This window comes from Alternaria postmessia, assembly GCF_024291825.1.
Source record: "Alternaria postmessia strain BMP 2775 chromosome Unknown scaffold_43, whole genome shotgun sequence".
Lineage (NCBI taxonomy): Eukaryota > Fungi > Ascomycota > Dothideomycetes > Pleosporales > Pleosporaceae > Alternaria > Alternaria postmessia.
The window spans coordinates 1-16,105 of NW_026260116.1; the positions used below are offsets into that span (position 1 = coordinate 1).

At 51.5% G+C, this 16,105-nt stretch overlaps 6 protein-coding genes across 6 annotated transcripts; 4 read left to right on the forward strand and 2 right to left on the reverse strand.

The window, feature by feature from the left end:
• Positions 1 to 235: 235 nt before the first annotated feature.
• Positions 236 to 988, reverse strand: J4E82_006894 (uncharacterized protein; the record flags this gene model as incomplete). The annotated part of the gene is made up of 2 exons (XM_051733145.1): positions 236 to 760; positions 821 to 988. The coding sequence occupies 2 exons, from the start codon at positions 986 to 988 to the stop codon at positions 236 to 238; spliced, it is 693 nt and encodes a 230-aa protein (XP_051587029.1).
• Positions 989 to 1,700: 712 nt separating this feature from the next.
• Positions 1,701 to 3,108, reverse strand: J4E82_006895 (uncharacterized protein; the record flags this gene model as incomplete). Its single annotated transcript, XM_051733146.1, has 2 exons — positions 1,701 to 1,896; positions 1,961 to 3,108. 2 exons carry the CDS (start codon positions 3,106 to 3,108, stop codon positions 1,701 to 1,703), a joined length of 1,344 nt encoding a protein of 447 aa, XP_051587030.1.
• A 1,581-nt stretch (positions 3,109 to 4,689) lies between these two features.
• J4E82_006896 (uncharacterized protein) lies at positions 4,690 to 5,633 on the forward strand (the record flags this gene model as incomplete). The annotated part of the gene is made up of 5 exons (XM_051733147.1): positions 4,690 to 4,743; positions 4,800 to 5,153; positions 5,210 to 5,296; positions 5,343 to 5,433; positions 5,485 to 5,633. The coding sequence occupies 5 exons, from the start codon at positions 4,690 to 4,692 to the stop codon at positions 5,631 to 5,633; spliced, it is 735 nt and encodes a 244-aa protein (XP_051587031.1).
• A 1,368-nt stretch (positions 5,634 to 7,001) lies between these two features.
• Positions 7,002 to 8,498, forward strand: J4E82_006897 (uncharacterized protein; the record flags this gene model as incomplete). Its single annotated transcript, XM_051733148.1, has 1 exon — positions 7,002 to 8,498. One exon carries the CDS (start codon positions 7,002 to 7,004, stop codon positions 8,496 to 8,498), a length of 1,497 nt encoding a protein of 498 aa, XP_051587032.1.
• Positions 8,499 to 9,125: 627 nt separating this feature from the next.
• J4E82_006898 (uncharacterized protein) lies at positions 9,126 to 10,496 on the forward strand (the record flags this gene model as incomplete). The annotated part of the gene is made up of 1 exon (XM_051733149.1): positions 9,126 to 10,496. One exon carries the CDS (start codon positions 9,126 to 9,128, stop codon positions 10,494 to 10,496), a length of 1,371 nt encoding a protein of 456 aa, XP_051587033.1.
• Positions 10,497 to 14,942: 4,446 nt separating this feature from the next.
• J4E82_006899 (uncharacterized protein) lies at positions 14,943 to 15,825 on the forward strand (the record flags this gene model as incomplete). The annotated part of the gene is made up of 2 exons (XM_051733150.1): positions 14,943 to 15,559; positions 15,612 to 15,825. 2 exons carry the CDS (start codon positions 14,943 to 14,945, stop codon positions 15,823 to 15,825), a joined length of 831 nt encoding a protein of 276 aa, XP_051587034.1.
• Positions 15,826 to 16,105: the final 280 nt, after the last annotated feature.

Sequence of the window (16,105 nt, forward strand, 5' to 3'; positions counted from 1 at the left end):
AGTCTCAGTTCGCGATTCTAAAAAATGTCTTGGCAGTCAATCAGGTCAGTTCACTACCTCCAGACTGACAGTTTGAACCGCAAAGATGAACTGACAACTGACTGATTGACTGATAGCAACTCTGATTACAAAGCAGAAGAACTCGACACTGGTGGCTCTCTCAGCCGAGACGATTGATGATATCGTGAAGTCTCAATACCCCCAAATTGCAGACAACTGAACCGGCAATCTTGCGCTACTTGGCGCCAAAGAATCCGGCCGCGTTCGTACCCCACTCCACGAATCCAGCAGCGAGCTGCAGCAGCGCCTTCTTGCTCTCTTCATAATTGACCGCGTTGCGGTTAGCAGCAATCCACGCCTCCTCCGCCTCCAGGAGTGTTTCAAGCTCCTTCTTTCCTTTTGACCGCCCCTGTGTCAGACCCCTGGGACCGATTTTGAACGCCCATACGACGGCTGATATCTCAAATTCCTCCTTCTCGACAACCTGGCGCTCGAAGCGCATCCAGTCAGTCGTCTTGAAGATGGCTGAAAGGACGATGAAAAGGGTGACCTGGTGTTGCGGCGATAGTTTGTAGTTGACATATCCGAACACTTTGGGCAGATCATGGATGGTGGCGTTTGAGAAAAGTTCGGAACAGATGCGTAGAGTATCGAGGCCCTCGACGAGCGCATCCCATTGTGGGCCGGTGTGGAGGTCTACTTTAGTTTCGACTGCGAGGATACTAGCGTAGTGAATGAGGAGGCCAGAGACGCCCAAGTCCTGTGCATGTTAGTTCCAGGGCGCGAAAAGCTCCAATTCTTAGTAAGCGGGTACACTCACATCGACAGCGGCAGCCATGGGGTCACTAACTAAGATGTATCCATCTTCGGGCTTTTTCGAGGGCGGGTCGTTGGGGAGGATGATCACCTTCTTTCCACTGACAAACTGGACGCAAGAATCCTCTTGGCTGGTATCGTCGGTTGTCTGAGTTTCCTTTAGGTGAGACATACTAGCTTCTGCTGACCAACTATAACTGTTGTCACTTCAAAGCGCTTTATTGTGCTAAGGTGGACAATCGGCTGGGTATATAGCAGTGAACAAGGAAACGAATGGGGTGAGATTCATGCCAAGGCCAAAGAAGGTACAGCAGCCTAATACTTTTAGATTTTCTCTGTCCTCTCCGCGGTGAAAACAGATCGCGCTGCTATGGTTCTGGGCCATGGCTGCCTACCATGAACCATGGTTATCGACACCTAACTCTGTAATGGAACCACCGAGTCGCAATCAATTTATCTAACTACACCGCAAGGTTTTGAAACACTATCTTTTTCTAACTTCGACATCAAGCGCTACTAGAACTCTCTGGAGCTGTATTAGACTTATAGCTTTGGTTGCACTTTCACAATCAAACAGGTAACAAGAGACCTGTGCTAATTTTCGCTACTGATGAAGTATTTGTCTCCGTCTCACTATAATCAACGCGAGATACTCCTGCTGGCCGCAGAAGACAAGCGCGAGCTTTGCGCCAGCCACTTCTTTACCGCGTGCAAGCGCAGTACCGGTAGATTAGACGTACGCCTTAGTTCTAGTGAAGAGCATATCAACGGCTTTGAAAACGGATTTTTTTCGTGGCGCGGAACAGTCGATGGTATCTTGATCTTGTTAAAACCAATGGTAGTTCATAAGTGTTGCTGTCGTGCAAAGCGTCACCTCTTAACGACTATAACCTCGATGATACCCCCTCGTACTCACTCAACTCCTTCTTATCGCAATTCCTTGGGCTCTCGCCAAATTCCTTACCCTTGCGACAGGATAGTTCCTCCGCGTTCTTCCACTTCCAAGCGGTATCCTTCTCTTCGCCATTACTCTTACCAGATAGCACATTGCACATGTAGTTGCCAGCGACGGGAAGGAACCTAACGAAGACGTCAGTATCGCAGTCTGCTGCGCGACACGAGACATAGGTCTAAAGTCACTTACTTGTATGAATGAAAGCTACCACCGACTGCAAGGTATAGATTAGCGAGCTGTTGATGAGGATGCTGGCACATGAGCCAGTCTTCTGTGGGTGTGACGGCATCGTAGCAAATTCGCCAGCGGTCTGGTTGTCTGCTGCGCGTCCACTCTGGCATGGCGTTGTGAATTATCTGTGCACTTTCGTGCTTTAGCTTCTCCGGAACATCGTTTTGGTTCCTCCGTGATGGCATGGTGATGGTATGTCCAGAAGGTGTTGTGACCCTGTTGACGATCTCCGTCTTGAGATCATTGATCTTCAGCGTCCGGTTCGGCTGCGAAGGTGGGATGATGTCGACTTCTCCACCAATGACGATCACGGGGACTTCTTCGTCGATCATGCCTTGGGTATCTTGTTCGTTCAGTGTGTAGTACGCAGAGACACGTCCGACAGCAGTGACTTGGCGCTCGATGCGATCCTGCTCTTGGATCTTCAAAGCGTCTTCAATTGGTGACATCAGAGAGCTGGTCCATGCTCCTGCTGCTAACACGATCTTGTCGGCTCTGAGAATCTGGCCATCTCTCAACTTGACACCAGCGACGCGGCTTTTGTCGGCACTAAGTAATAACTCTTGCACTTCCCCGGTTACTCGTTTGACACCAGACTCGAGTGCAACCTTCGTAAAGCTTTGGGTTGCTCTTTCAGCATCGCACCATCCAGCTTCGGGATTGAAGTAGCCTTTGCCATATTGTTCACTCTTGATCCCTTTGGTCACAGCGTACTTGTCCAGGTCTTTAGCTGGTAAGTCCCGCGTGCAATCGCCTCCTCGCTCGCAAAACGTCTTTTTGATCGCATCTCCAAAAGTACCATCTTTCTTGTCTAGAACAACCCAGCCAGTTTTGTGAAAGTGGCCTTGAACTGCAATGCTCCAAAACCAGAAATGAATAGCCTCATTTGCGAGATTGCAGTAAAGGTGCGATTCGTAGTCGGTACGGATGATGCGGTTGGTGTCGATGGCTGCCGCCTGCTTTTGACCAAGTGATGCATTGGTATTCCAGCGATCAACGATAGTTATCCGAGATGGATCCTTGTATTGTTTGCTCAAATGATACGCGGTAGACGCGCCGAAAGTACCTGCGCCTATGATAAGTACTGTGGGTTCGCTATATGACATGCTGGACGAGTGATGTTGAACAAATATTAAGGTTCGCAAAGCTGTCAGTGATGTATATGATAGCGATAACGATGAGGCTTCCTGGATGGTGGATGAGACTGCTCGCACTAGTGCTGCGGGGTCTTTTGCGGATCCGATGTACCTGCCTGGCCGAAAACGTGCATTGGCTCGCACGATCGGGAACCAGAGGGAACCCCTGATACAACATCAAAACTGTTGACATCTCAACGCCGATAGCCTTTGTTGATGAGTCCAAGCCTGTGGGCAAGCGACCATGGTAGAGAGCCGCAACGCTTGACGCAAAAGCTTGTCCACATCTCCTCTTTCTCCTGACGTAAAGTGCAGATGGCCCGTAGACTGCTGCTTCAAAGTCGTAAGTGCGTACCTATTTGTTTGGGCGACGGGAAGAAGCACAACAACACAATGAAGGAGGCAACCCAGTAGAAATAATCAAGACAAGTAGCTACCGGACTCAGGGACAGACGGTGTCTGTCGCGTGACGCTCGCTCTAAAAGACTGTGAGATCTGTCCGTTGAGTGATGAGGGCCTATACAATAGCTCAAAGGACAGCAACAAGTGCTGCATCGGTTATATTATCTCGAGAAAGAAGATGTATCGGTAACCGAGCCAGAAACGTACTCGTTCCCGTCGCGATGGGATAGTCTGTTGCGCGATACTGAAGTTACGATGAGGGAAGTGCTTGAGGTTTGTTGGATGTACTTCCCCTGGCAGGCGGGCGCTAAATAGACTATCGCTCCTGCCCAAATATAGCGACTTACTGAAAACACCAAACATCATCTATTGCGCGCATGCGAACTACCAGCAGCATTCTTGTGTATCATGGACGCCAGTGCGAGGCATATAGTACGAAGCGATTTTTTTCCCCTCACGCTCGATCTGAATTCCATCGCAATATCCGATTCTCGTGTTCTTTTCCTTCAAGTGGTTCACCGTCGCATTTCAACGACCAGCTTTACATATTAATCTGCTCATACGCTTCACTGCAACAAGCACTTGGGGGTGCGTGCATATAGCAGTTACTCGTTTTTTCTTAAAGGAAAAGAGCTTGGTCATGGCAAAAGGTTCGAGTAAGGAAGCCAACAGTCAACCATGGACATAGACCAGCGCATCCGTCAATCGCGCGTCGCGGGAGTCTGAGAACTCACTCCAAGCTATTCAATGCTTTGATTGCTGGACTTTTGCTGTTCAAAATGCATTCACAACCGTTACTTTGTCTCAAAGACACGGATTGCGACAACGAAATTCGACCCCGGAAGCGGCCTAGTGCGGGTGGCCGAATTGCTGTCACTCGGCTGACCTTCCTTGTGGGAGCGATCTCTGTTCCGTATAGAAGTACGAACACCGCGGACTGCAACCACGTAGTATAAAGTAAGAACCTGGAAGTCGGCATCGCAATCGTAGACTGAGTGTAGGAAGAGATTGAACATCATCCGTCAAACTATCCTCTCACCCATCAATCTCAGATTCGCCACTGCACGATAGCACCCTGGTGACTCAATCGGCAAGCCCCACCACCAAGCGTACAGTGCAGACTCAGCAACACTCAACACCAACACCACGATGCCTCCAAAGATTCATATTGTTCGCCACGCGCAAGGACAACACAACGCGACTGTAGGTGACAGTTCGGGAGGGATGATCTCTACGACATCGACGCTAATCGACCGCAGCGCGATTACAGCATTCGCGACGCTGTCCTGACCACGAAAGGCAAAGAGCAATGTCGCACACTCAGCTCGGCATTTCAGTATCACGAAGAGATAGAGACGGTGTTTGCGTCGCCCCTGCGCCGAACGATCCAGACCGCTGCGCTGAGTTTCGGGCCTGTGCTATCGCGGAAGGAGGTGCCGTTCGTGCTGTTGCCAGCCTTGCAAGAAGTCAGCAACATTGGGTGTGACGTTGGAATTGCAGATACTGCAGATGACGTGCAAAAGTTCCTACCAGAACTCTTCCCCGAAGGCGAGATCGACTTTGATATCAGCAAAGTCGACGCCTCTGCGGTGACAGCGGGCTGGAATTCCAAGGTTGGTCGATCTCCCGGTCTGACATCAACATGCATGCTTACTAACACGTCCTGCAGCAAGACTATTGGGCGTATGAGAAGCGCGCCATATCGAAGCGCGCTTCTGATCTAAGGAACTGGTTGTACCAACGGCCTGAAGCGCAGGTAAGTCGACCGTCGTCCTCTCAGGGATGGTGTGCTAACGGAACAGGTGATGGTCGTTACTCATGGCGCATTCGCACACTTCCTGACTGAGGACTGGGAAGTCGAAGACCCGATGCTAGGTACCGCGTGGAAGAACTGTCGGTCTGCCTCTATATCTGGGCCCGCATTATAGGCTAACTTTTGTCCAGGTGAGCATCGCGTATTTGTCTTCACACCAGAATCGACGGCGGAAGACGCCCACGTGAGCGAGACATGGGAGAGCAGGCGAAGCAGGGGAGCCCAGGAAGTCGAGACTGACCCGCATGTAGTGGACGAATTTCTAAAAACCGCGGCGTAGTCGAGTAGTGTATGTACAGAGGCCGCGGCCTCGATAGCTTCCGACAACGGCTGTAGTATGCCGTTTGTTCGGTTCCAGTGGCGGAAGGGTCCATGAAGAGATGGAGCATCCGATGCAGTCTGCAGTAACTTGCCCGAGTGTTTTTGCGCTCGTTGCGCGGCATCCTTGGCCAGTCTCTCCCAATCTGGAGGACCACGGCTGTTCGGCAAGAGCAGGACATCCCACGGTGTCCTTTGAGGCTTCTGAGATCCTGGGGTAAGACCATAGCTATCTCCAAGCAATTCTATTCATCCCCCATATCATTGGCCGGCGCAAAGTTCGGCAATGCACTCCACAAAACCCTTGCTCCAAAGATAAGCCGCGCGGTCACGCAACGCTTGCCATCACCCATTTAGAAGCCAAGAAGCAATCCGCGCCCAGGCTCAAATCACCGAGAAGTGTCGTGCATTACCACACTGGGCGTAGTCGACGGGAAGGTTCGGGGGGGCCTCGCTCAGAGTTTGCGCCCTGTACCTGTTCGGTTAAACTACTCAAGCCCCGCCGAGACCCGGGATGGCGCGGCCCTAAAGGCTTGTCCGCCGCTCCAATGCAGCCACACGGTCAGCCCTACGCGACGCCTCTGTCGCCATGGCACTCGTCACTGCAAACTCAGAATGCTTATCCCACATCTCCCGGTCGTCGCGTGAGCTGAGCGGCTCTCTTATCTGCAACCCTCATGCAGGTTCCGCCGTGATGTCACCTAGTAAGGATTGAGGCGATGTCACATCAAGCACGTCCCAACGCTCACCACTCAAACACGTAAAAAAGAGAAAATTTTACGTCAACTGCGACGCACCATGTGGACCGCGTTATTACCAACGCCACTAGAGAGCGACGCTGCTGGCTGCACGCACCATACACTGGTACGATACGAGAAATGGACCGAGAGTCGCTAAGGCCCTCGATAGCCAGCTTTCGGTCAACATCGGTCGTCCAGCATGCTGGGAGCGCGCGGGGGAAGGCCGCTTGGAACATTCTATTACACATGCAGAACGTGCGGAGAGATAAGGCTCGTTGATATAAGAAACAACTGTAGCCGCTGGCGTTAAGGAAACGGCTATTGTTGTGTTACTATACTAATCCACCTCTCCTTCGGTTCCACGGTACGTCACAGAGCGTCGACATCGACCGCCGTCCTCTTCCCGCTTCCGACGACTGGACCTGTGACCTACACTGCAACTGCTGCTTTTGGTGTACCGGGCAAACTAGCTCGTCAGCAGCGCCAAACACCAAAAAGTCGCGAGTGCCCTTGGACTTCCGACTTGACCACGACTCCACCCCACCGTCAAATTCAAAATATCAATATTTGAACACCCGACATCTTCCATCATGCAGGAAGTACCTCACGCAAACGGGTTGACGACGGGCAACCCTCAGCCACAATACGCCGCTGCAGGCTCCAACGGCGTCAACACCGGCATTCCCGCTAGGCATTACGCTGCTGCACCGCCAACCTACCGTTTGGACGACCTTTCATCTGAGGGCAAGAAAAGCGACCCAGAACTCATGATGCCCGTCGACAAGACTGCTACCGTCCAGGAGGGATCTGAAAAGTTCCACCGCCTTGGCTGGAAGCAACTTACAGTATGCTTGATCGTCGAAGCCATCGCTCTTGGTTCCCTCAGTATTCCCAGCGCGTTCGCGACCCTGGGAATGGTTCCCGGTGTCATCATGTGCGTTGGTCTTGGTCTTGTCGCAATTTACACATCGTACGTTGTCGGTCAGGTTAAGATGCGCTACCCGCATGTCAACCACTACTCGGACGCTGTCGAAATCATCTGGGGAAAATTCGGAAAGGAACTTACTGGTGTCATGTTCGCGCTCTTCTTGATTCTGCTCGTCGGATCGCACGCGCTTACTGGAACAATTGCCTGGATTAACATCATCGGAAACTACACCACATGCGCGCTTGTATGGGGTGTTGTATCCATGATTATCTTGTTGATCCTTGCTCTGCCACCCACTTTCCACGACTTCGCGTTCCTAGGTTACATCGACTTTATTAGTATCATTGCCGCCATCTTGATCACCATCATCGCGACTGGTATCCAGGCACATGATGCTCCTGGCGGACTCAGCGGAGTCAACTGGTCTGCGTGGCCTCAACCCGGAACTTCATTCTACGAAGCTTTCCTGGCTACCACCAACATCATCTTCGCCTACTCGTTCGCCGTCTGCCAATTCTCCTTCATGTCCGAGATGCACACACCCAAGGACTACGTCAAGTCCATCTGGGCCCTTGGTCTGATTGAGATTTTCATCTACACCATGACTGGTGCTCTCGTCTACGCTTTCGTTGGTCAGGAGGTCAAGTCACCTGCTCTTCTCTCCGCCGGTAACACTGTCTCCCGTATCGCCTTCGGTATCGCGCTCCCCGTCATCTTCATCTCCGGTTCCATCAACGGTACCGTGGTCTGCCGTTACATCATGGACCGCGTTTTCCCTACTTCGCCCATCCGATTCGTCAAGGACGCCAAGGGCTGGGGTGTCTGGGTCGGACTTATCACCGTCGTCACCGTCATTGGATGGATCATCGCTGAGGCCATTCCCTTCTTCAACGCGCTTCTTGGTCTCATCTCCTCGCTGTTCATCTCTGGTTTCACATTCTACTGGCCTGCGCTCTTCTGGTTCCAGCTGGTCAAGGAGGGCAAGTGGAATGCGAACGCCAAGAACATTTCTCTGTCTATCCTGAACGCTATCGTGTTCCTCATTGGACTTGTCGTCCTCGGTGCCGGTACCTACGCGTCTGTCGAGGATATTATTACACAGTACAACTCCGGTGCTGTAAGAAGTCCCTTCACCTGCTCCGCCCAGTCTTACGCATAGTTGCGGAGCGAAGAGGACGTGTACATCTAGCGAAAAGCCCTTAGACAGGTGCTTTGTTTTATTACGACTTATGAGTCTAGCGCCAGCATAGCGATGACCAAATCAAACCATACTTATTCAATACCATGTCTACCTTCATCATAGTGAAATGTGAACGTGCTTGAGTATGGGATTGGAAACCACTTTTCGTCGCGGACGTCATGATGAAATGTGCTCGCGTCACGAAGAATCTTGTCAAAGTTGCACATAACAACATCTTTGAAAGCGTTTACGACATTCTATATCTATATGCTTACAAGACGCCAGGTCACGTACTCGTCTGCCTAGAGTATTTCTTTTTCACTTTAGAGGAAGCGAAATCTTCATATTTTCCTTGGAAACCGGTACGCGCCCGCACTTTCACGAGCGTATACACAATCTAGTACCGATATGGACTAGTGCGCCTGCTGACACAGCCTGCGCGCACCTGATGCTTTATACGGTCCTGCACCAGGCTACAATTTAAACTATTCACTTACAGTCTGCTACCTACGCAAGCTCTTAAGCATGGACAAAACTAATACTACACTTACTGCGCTTAGCCTTGCAACCACCGACACTTTGCATGCAACTACCACTAACGACACAATGCCTTTCAACTTCATCGTCTCTGCTCTCCACGACTTCATACAGGACGAACGCAAGACCAACTTCTCGTTTTTGTCACGGTATAGCCACTTCTTTAAGCGTCAGGAAAACCTACTCGTGGTTTCTCGGGCAAACATCGAAGATATCGAAGCCGTCCGTAGGGCCACTGTGTGCGATGCGACAACTGACTACGATGACTGGTATACCTTTATCGAGCCGCGGCGATCCGACGGCTTTGCCCGCACCGTCGCGATTCTGAGACCGCCTGGAAGTAACGGACCAGTACACGTCGATGATCTTAGGGTCGTTGAGTTTGGTAAGAAGCACATGAACGAATGCGGAGCATCAGCCTGGATACGTGATACATATTGTACCGCCGCCGACGACATGTACGTGATGAGATTCTCCCAGATGCAATACGACGAGCAGAATCTATGGTGGGAAGGTACCGATCAAGCTTTCCGGCTATTGGCATTGCCTCTGGAGATGCGCGAAGCCATCTACCTGCAAATAATCGGTCCAGTCGTTGTTCCCGATATGGTTGTACAGCCTGATATGCGGAAGAAGCTTGTTCTTGGAAAAGGCCATTCATTCGAGGATCCTAGTCGCGTAGGGCGCCGGGTTGACCCTGATATACAGCGCCCAAATATGACTATCATGCGCATATGCAAACAAGTCAACGAAGAAGCGACGACAGTCGCCAACCGCGATACCATCAAGCGGTTCACACGGCTTCGCGCGCCAATCGGCCCTCAAAAGTCGACGACTGATATCTGGCACAACCTCCCATTTGTGTCAATGCCGGTCAACTTCCTTCGAAAGATGCAGCTCGAGATGTGCGCAAAAGATTACCTAGAATTTTGCGGCATTCGTCCACTCCCAGGACAACCGCTGCGTCAATCTGTTACCTTCCCGTTCACTCTATCCTCTCTAAACTCACTTCAGAACCTCGACACAATCGATTTCCGCTTCATAGGTCCCGAGCACAACCTCGCCGAATGTCCTTGGAAAGGCCCACACTCCTGCCAAAAGAAGTGGATAGACCTCTTCTTCGTCGCCGCCTGGGACGCTTTGAACATGCTCAAGGGCTCCAAGGGAGTTAAGTATAGCATGAGTGGATGTATAAAGAACTCTGCGCGGCACTATTGGACGCGGCTTCTCAACGACAGGAGCGTCGACCATACGGCTGGTGTCAAGGCGATGGAAAGACGCATGCAAGTGACTATGACGGACGATGCGAGCCTAAAGTGCGAATGCACGAATCCTTGTATAGGTGGGAGTGGGTTGTTCCAGGTTGAGCCGTTTGAACTGAGGCTGATTGAGGGGTTGCAGGCGGAGTTGGATAGGGCGTATTGGGATTTTGAGGATTAGGCGGACAAGGATGTGGATGAAACATGATGCGAGGCGTTTCCCGTTGTTGTTGTGATCTGACACTCACTGCAACTAAATTTGACGCGTTTTAAGAAGTTAGCAGTAAGACCAGTGTGATTGGTATCGATTTTCGGACGAGAGTGCATTCATAAGATGGTGATCTGCTACGTCATGCTCTAGTCTCAACATAGTAAGTGCAATCGCGCTGTCACGTGTGGTGTCGGAAGCTTCGGGTGGTCTAAACACTTCCGCTTTCGACTCTCACTTATCCTTTGCTCGTCTAGACAGTAATTGTCCGTACACGATTTTCTTTCCTTTAGCATCTTATTGCATATACAGATACCTTTTCTTACACCAATAATCATGCTCTTCTGCTCGCAAAGCAAAATCTGGAGGACGACCGGGTTGCCGTCTTTAACAGAAAACGACGCGTTTTGTGAGCTCGAAAGCGCAGCAAAACTGAGAACCGCCAATTGGTAGACAATCCACAAAGCCACATGCAAGGTCTGATCGGATACTCCCAATAATACTTCAATCTCTGCCTGAGAGATGCATTGCAGCTTGCCGATGGCCAGACCAGCGCACAGCTCTCGGAGATGTTTACCTTCTGAGCTGCAGTCCTGATAGCCGCAGCACAACGGGTATATGGTGGTTGTACGAACGCGCCGTCAAGAAGCGTTACTGGCTGGTGTCCTCAAGACGATTGTTGGTTTCGCCCTTTTATCCGATCTGGACGGTTTCAAGTGGTCGTCAAAGAACCATGGCCTCGAGTGCGCATCAATCAGCTCCCAGAGCCGCGTGGAGGCTGTGCGTCTGCCAGTCTGCGCTCTTGCCTTAACGAGACGGCCGCAGTCTGCATTAAAACTCTGCTCGCATCCTTGCGCTATTGCCTTCATCGGACGTGGGAGTGTTGCGCAGGCACACACACACATATACGACCAACAGTTGCGTTGGCGTTTCAAATGCTGTGCCGTCCTGCGTTTTGCGGACCGGTCAACATCGCTTGCATGCCGGCGGAGGAGAATATCAGCCAATGACCGTCTATCTTTACCAATCACAGCCACACAGTAAGTGGCTCACCGTTCCTGTGAAGCTCGTGCTTCCTTCTAGAAACAAGGATTGCACGCATCAATCACGCATACGAACAAGGCGACGTACCCGAGGCCAATCAGCCTGGGAGACGTGCAAGAGATGCAGCGACGGAGCGAGGTGGCAAATATGTGGGAAGCTTACTTGAGTAAATGCTCAACAGGGACCGTGCAACATCACTACACTTGGAGAAGTGAAGACGATGCTTTGACCATCGTGCATGCGTCAACTAGGGACGTCGGGCGTAGGGCCACACTACGTTGTGCATGGAAGAAGCTACACAATGTTTTGTGGGAAAGAACCTTGCTGCGTCCGCTGCCATGTGGGCTGTGTTCGCAGCAGAATCGGGACACCGAGCAGTAGGAAATTCAGACGACACCGCCGTGTTTGCGATGACTGCATCGTTCAAAGACGATACCAAACCGCTACCAGCGCTTGCAGCGCTCCACTACACATTTATCCGGATGGTAGTTTTGTGGCGCTGTTCGCTAATTTGCTGACCGCAGCTCTTTCGTGGCGCCAGCCTGTGCAGTCTTGTACCACTTCGATAACGCAGAACCCTGATGGGCGTCTCTTATCGATTTGTAAGGAAAAAAAGGCTGCAAGACTGAGAGTTTATGGTGACCTTCCGAGCATCGCTTTCTGCTTCACATGTCGCCTCGGCTGTAAGAGATGGGCTGAAGTTTTCTGATCACCGATGAACAGTCCAGGAAAAGATGCCCATCGCTGTAGACATCAGCGGAATTTAATCTCCCGAACTGTTTCCCCTGAGCAAACTTGATTCTGGGCCACACAGCAACTGATTTTGCACGTTGACATATCTCGCCAACGTTGAACACATTTTACCTTCACTCTTGTCGTTGAGACTATGTTGTTGGCTCGCTTGGAAAAAAGAGAAGGCTCTGGCTGGCAAATTATTGCTAACTTCCAACATACTAGTAAACCGTGGCACTGCGCGTCCCCGGATCCTGGAATTTTGGGGTCCGCATACAATTGCGACGGTGTGAAGATACGTCGCACGCGTCAGGCGTGTGCCATCGAAACTTTGCGTCTTAGCTTTGTTCGGGGGTGCTCTCTCTCCGACTCGGCCTGTATCTATCCCAGGTACGCCTTGGCGCCGACCGGGAGCAATGCCTTGTTCAAGCGTTATCCCGAGGCAGCGATGAGATTGCGTACGCAAAGTGCACGCGACGACCAACAAAGCTCTTGGTGCTGCAGAATGACGAGGAGAAAGTACGAGAAAAAGAAAGCAAAAGTACAGATTGCTGCAGCGCATAGACCTACTACCAGATGACAAAAGTCCATCCCTGCCAGGCACGTCCTTCGGACGTACAGTCCAATAGATTCGTTTACATCGTTTGGCGCGCTTGTGTATTCCCGACTCCTTATGAAAACGCCCAAAGAAAAAATGTAAGATTACATCTACTGCAGAACTTAGCGTGGTAGCAATGGGCGAACGAGACGAATCTTGTTGGTAGGCCCTGACTAGTGACGCGGTAAGACACCTGCAGAGAGCTGGAGGGCTGCAGCCCCGCGCTTGCCGCTACGCCCACCATTTGAGGCCCACGCGTTCTTTGCTCAAGATTTTGTCAGCGCACGTAGCATGCACATCCAAGGAGTAAAGACTCCTAGCATCTGATGATGTAGAAGCAGTGCATGGCGAGATTTCAGCCCCCCAATCGCATGCGTTTCTCCTGCAGCGCTCTGCCGGTGAAGGTCTGAAACTGCAGCCACATTTTCGCCAAACGCGGTTCGGCAACATCACCACCTCCGGCTATGGGGACTGACGGGCGTCTCTTTATCGCGAAAGATCCCAGATTCTATGCATGAGCCCTACCCATCGCAGCTGAAACGAATCTCCGTCTTTACATCGGACGTAACGCTCCCTGTCAATCGACTAGGCTCGGTAAGCAGCAACATAGGTCGCCAAAGCTCCACTACACAATACGCAATGGCCAAGCGCTCGTTCGGGAAAAGGGTATGTGCCTTGGTCGTGAGGCTTCAACGTGGTCACGAAAACGGCCACTGGGATACTCATAAGTGTGCTATGGACGCGTATGCGCATTCCCCTCTTGCTCGTTCTGCGGATATACTGATTTGCATACGCAAGCTGGAAAGGTCTCTCGCCAACCACGTTCTCACCTTGCACATCAACTCTCCATCTACGCCTTGAACATCCGGCCACTACTCGACAGCTGCCTCTTCTCAGCGCTTCCATCCGAACGATAAACCATATAAAGCGAGACACCCGCCACACGAAGCTCACCATCAATCGTTCACTCAGACTTCCTGATGCGCAACACCACACTTGACGACAGCCCAACTGCTTGACCTTTACGCCCAACCACGTCCAAGCTTCATACAAAGCATCTACCTCGGTGTAAGATGTCTCGTAATAGTAAGTCAGCCTATCATGCCGTCTCCACCTCCGATCCCACTCCTTCCTACTACCGACTTGCTGCGCCTCACTGTGGCGCAACATACTTCCTGGAGCCTAGCGGCCCATCTCAGCCGCACCATCAACCAATGCCGGTTTGGCTTCCTCGATCGCTCTGCTGACCCACCTGTTCCTAGCTCATCCTTACGCTGTCAAGCTCCCGTCCCGTCGCTCACTCGCTCCTATCGGTATCCCGAATCATCGTGACGCGCTTGCCGTATACTTTCGCTGGGTGCGACAACGATATTATCGCGCTGAAGGTGTAATGCGGGCAGATTTGGCTTCCTCTGTGGAGTCGGTGGCCAGCTCAAGCGACGCATCCAGTGGGGATGATGAAAGCGACTTTGCGCAGCCTCGCACGAGGTTCCAACGCGACACCAAAATGCTTAGCATCGATCTACTAAGCATTGGTGCGAAGTTCGAAGATGAAGGTATCGCGCTCGCGTACCCTGGCGAGATCGATGTTCGTGGCTGAGGGGCGCACGCTTGAGAAGCTCATTGAGGGGTACACGAGTATATGACGAATCGGCGTTCTGGAGCCGCCAATTTTGGCAGCGATGAACTTTCATATTTGGGTCGCGGGTAGACTCTAGCTATTTGTATAATCTTTGTACAGTATTGGAATGATGAATAAATTACTACGGACATCATCATCTGTGATATGCAGGCCGTCCAGTAGTGGGAGGCAGTGCAATAGAGGCGTTTCTGCATGAAGCGATGCGTTGGCTACATGTGCTGCGGCTGAAGCCTGGGCATTCTCACCCAGCCTGCAACAATCCTCTTTCTCTCTTTCTTGTACCGCGTTCTTGTAGCCTTGCGATAAAACACGCTCCTATTGCGAGACCCAGACAGCCCTTCACGAAACGAATATGCCAGACTAGACGACGCCGAACGCATACACATGCCGAAAACACGCCATCATGGACGAAGCCGCGCTGCTGGACGAGGCTATGCTAGCCTGGTTCCCTCCCTTGGGTACAGTTGAGCTCTCCACGCGGTCGACTTTCACGGAAACCGATCTGAGAGGCATCTCTGACTTGCTGTACCGGAGCGGCAAGCCTTCGTGGAGTCGCATTCCCCGCATATATACCACGCTTCGGCTCATCAACGAGCTAGAGGTCATCGATAAGTTCCTAGACCGTGGAATCACCGATCTGTCGTTACCATTCAAACAAAGAACATTGCCAGGACAACTCAAAGACCAGTCATCCCGGGTCCGGTTTCTTGACGTCCAGTCCAGGGTTCTCACAAAGGCGCTTGACCTAGAGAAGGAGGGTAGCAAGCATCGCCATTTCTCACAACCTGAAGAGGTACCCCTGAAGAAGATCGCTGAACTAGGAAAAGGAAGCTATGGATATGTCGACAAAGTCCTCAGTACCGTTACCTACCGTGAGTATGCTCGCAAGCAAATTCCCAGGGGCCGTACCTTCCGCCAAGATCGAGTCGTGCTACACGATTTTGAGAAGGAGCTACAGGCGTTGAAGAAGCTTTCGCACCAGCACATCGTGAGGTTGATTGGAAGTTACACCGATCCACAGTAAGACAACACCACAAACGACCCTTTTCACAATGTCGCTGATCAGAACTAGGTATGTTGGTATAATCATGGCTCCTGTCGCCGACTGTAACCTCAAAGCCATTCTGAACACCCATGTCTTGTCGCAAGAGACATATTCACGCGTTCGAACCTTCTACGGCTGTCTGGCCTCTGCCTTACGCTACCTCCACGAGAACCAGTTCAGACATAAAGACATAAAACCAGAGGTTGGTGAATTCGCAGAACTATCAATGGTTAGCAGCTGACCCGCCAACCAGAATGTATTAGTGAAGGCTCACGAAGTATACCTTACGGATTTCGGAACTACTCTCGACTGGTCAGATGTCGGCCATAGTACCACGACTGGTCCTGCCTCGAAGGGTACCATACGCTATTGCGCCCCCGAGGTGGCCACAAGCCTGCCTCGAAGGTCATCTGCGGATATCTGGTCTCTAGGATGTGTCTTCCTGGAAATGTGGACGAAGCTTTGCGGTCTATCGATATCAGACCTTGACTATCACATGGAGCTCCATGGCTCTGGATCAA